The sequence below is a fragment of the Apium graveolens genome, chromosome 2 (assembly GCF_009905375.1).
Source record: "Apium graveolens cultivar Ventura chromosome 2, ASM990537v1, whole genome shotgun sequence".
NCBI lineage: Eukaryota > Viridiplantae > Streptophyta > Magnoliopsida > Apiales > Apiaceae > Apium > Apium graveolens.
In genome coordinates this window covers 56,637,606-56,640,625 of record NC_133648.1, presented here as the reverse complement: position 1 = coordinate 56,640,625, position 3,020 = coordinate 56,637,606, and the positions used below count along the sequence as shown (strand labels likewise).

Here is a 3,020-nt window from a genome sequence, read left to right as displayed (position 1 = left end):
CAAAATTAAACGTTAATAATGTGTGTGTAATTGTTTCTGATTCCATCTGACAGTGAGGGAACAAGTTATCAATGTTGACCTGTTTAGTTTGAAGCTGAACTTCGGTAGGGAGACAGCTTGTAGCTGCACGCCAGAACATATGTTTAACCTTTGGTGGGACTTTTAGTGCCCACATTCTTTTCCAGCCTCGAGTATTATCAACCATATTTGACTGGGTGTTTTGAGATTGTATCCATACATTATCTTCAAGCTTTACCTTATTCTAATAGGCTGATTTCATTGAATAATTCCCTATCCTCTCTTTACTACAAAACCAATTATCACCCTCATTCCTACCAAGTGGAATTAAAAGTATCAAGTTGACTTCACGTCTTTCGAACATATCATGTCTTAAATCAACATCCCAGCTATTCTTCCCTGTTTCAAACAAAACTAAGACGGTTATGCCTTTTAGAGCATCATTTTTTGTTATCACAAAGGCATTATCTACATCAGGCAGCCGTGGATTTTCCATAATATTAACAGATAATCCTGATCCAACTCGATGTCGAATTCCAGCTTTAATAACAATTTGAGCCTTCAACACACTCCACTACATAAATCTTGGACTATCATTCATGTTAGCTGATAAATTTTTTGTTAAGATAATATCTTTCCTTGAACACCCTCACCACAGACTCTCCGTGTTCGTTACCAATCTCCATGCTTTCTTTCCTAAAAAAATAATGTTGAAGTCATGCAAGTGTTTAAACCCCATGCCCCTGCTGATTTTGGTTGACACATACGATCCCATGACATCCAATGTATACTTTTATTTTTTTTGTTGATGGCCTCCACCAATATTTACACATGGTTCTCTCCATATCCCTGCACGTGTCTATTAGTAGAAGGAAGACATACATGGCATAGTTCGGAATAGTTTGTGCCACTGATTTAATCAAGATCTCTTTCCCATCTTTCGATATCATTTTTCTATCCCGGTTATTCACTCTATGCACCACCTTTTCCTTCAAATATCCCAGCATAGCCGATTTCTTCTTACCTATATAATTTGGCAAATCCGAAATGGGGACTCCCTTCTTCTGCTTTTACAAATCCCAAGGTGTTAAAAATTTATGTTTTGTCCGTGCTTGAGACATTTTAACTGAAGAAAACACTAGATTTTTGTTGATTGACCATTTGTCCCAATGCTTTTTTAAAGATATGCAACATATTCACTACTCTGCGTGCTGCTTCAGGTGTGGCCTTACATAATATATAAGCATCTCCCACGAATAACATATGGGATATTCTAGGGGCCCCTCTAGCGACCTTGATCCCTTCTAGAAGGTCATTGCTCTCAAATCATCTCATTAGTGTTGAGAAACCCTCCGTGCATATCAAGAACAAATATGAAGACAAAGGATCCCCCTGTCGGAGTCCTTTACCCGAAATAGTATTACCAAATTCTCGTCCTGAATGGCGTATCTTGTAATTAACAGACGTAACACATAAAATGAGCCTACTAATTACTGTGTCATTAAGACCCAACTTCCTCGATATAGCTCGGAGTACTCCCACTTCACTCTGTCGTACGCCTTACTCATGTCTAATTTTAATGCCACCCACCCATGTTTTCCTAACGTCTTTCTCCTCATATAGTGCATCACTTCATTTGCTAAAATAACATTATCAGTAATTAACCTTCGAGATATAAAAGCACTTTGGTTTTCAGATATGATTAGCCCTATTACCTCCTTCAGCCGATTAACAAGTACTTTGTAGACCACCTTATATATACACTGCACAAAGAGATTGGCCTTAATTCTTGCATGGATGTTGGATTAGACTTTTTTGGAACCAACACAATGTTTGTATCAGTTAGTTTATCTTCAAATGTGCCCGTATTAACAAAATTTTGAACTACTCGTGTCATGTCGTGACCTAGAATGTGCTAATATTTTTGGTAGAACCCAGGGCTCATACTGTCCGGTCCCGGAGACTTATCAGAATGCATGTGAAATATTGTGTATTTGACCTATCTACTCATAATAGGATTGAGAAAATTGGCATTGTGCTCTTCTGTTATTGGGCTATCGATATAATCCACTACACTTCTCCATTGTGTTGCTGGGGCCATAAACAAATTACCAAAATGCGAGATCATGAGCTCCTGCAGCCCTGTATCCCAACGAACATTATTGCCTGCATCATCCTTTTAATAGTGATCTGATTATTCCTTCTTCTCGCTTTGGTTGAAGCATGAAAGAATTTAATGTTTGAGTCCCCTTCTCTCAACCGCAATTGCTTTGATCTCTATTTCCAGAAGACTTCTTGTTGTGTTAACACTTCCGTTAACTGCTTACTTTTGTCTTGAACTGTTTGATTAACAATCATCACGACGCCCTCTTACTGTTCAAATTATTTTTTTGTTGTGCTCTATTCATGATTTCAAGTTTCTAGTTATATCATTTCCCCAAAATTTCAGTGAATCAGAGCATGCCTCGAGTTCATTTCTAAATAAGGTTGATGATGTGTTCTTCCATATTTTCTTTACTATTTTACTACACATTGGATCACGCAGCCAAACATTTTCAAAACCGAATCTTTTTACTTTCACTTGATTCTTCTGTATCATCGGTTTAAGCAATATAGGGCAATGGTATAAGTTTGACACTTCTAAATTGGTTAATTTGACCTCGTGAAAAACCTCCATCCATTTCTTAGACACCAATGCTTGATCCAATCGTATTTCTATCTACTTTTCTGTATCTCGACCTTCTTCCCACGTAAGTGGGTAGCCAGATAACTCCATTTCATAAATAATCATCTAACACCTCTTGGAATTCAATACTATTAGGTGGCACACACCTTGGGTTAACTCCCTCCTGCATTGGCGAGATGATAAGTGTTCTCTTGTTGAACGTCAAGGACTTCCCTCTATCACTCATTTGAAATCTATATCATGGTAAAATTGGAATAGAAACAGATTTGCATCCAATTCTTTGATATACACACACTTTCATGATTTCTAGAGTGCT

General features: G+C 37.6%; 1 protein-coding gene across 1 annotated transcript; it reads right to left on the bottom strand.

Annotated features, from left to right (window-relative positions):
• Positions 1–262: 262 nt before the first annotated feature.
• LOC141689858 (uncharacterized) lies at positions 263–704 on the bottom strand. The gene is made up of 2 exons (XM_074494351.1): positions 672–704; positions 263–592 (listed from the first exon to the last, which is right to left on the bottom strand). Exons 1-2 carry the CDS (start codon positions 702–704, stop codon positions 263–265), a joined length of 363 nt encoding a protein of 120 aa, XP_074350452.1.
• Positions 705–3,020: the final 2,316 nt, after the last annotated feature.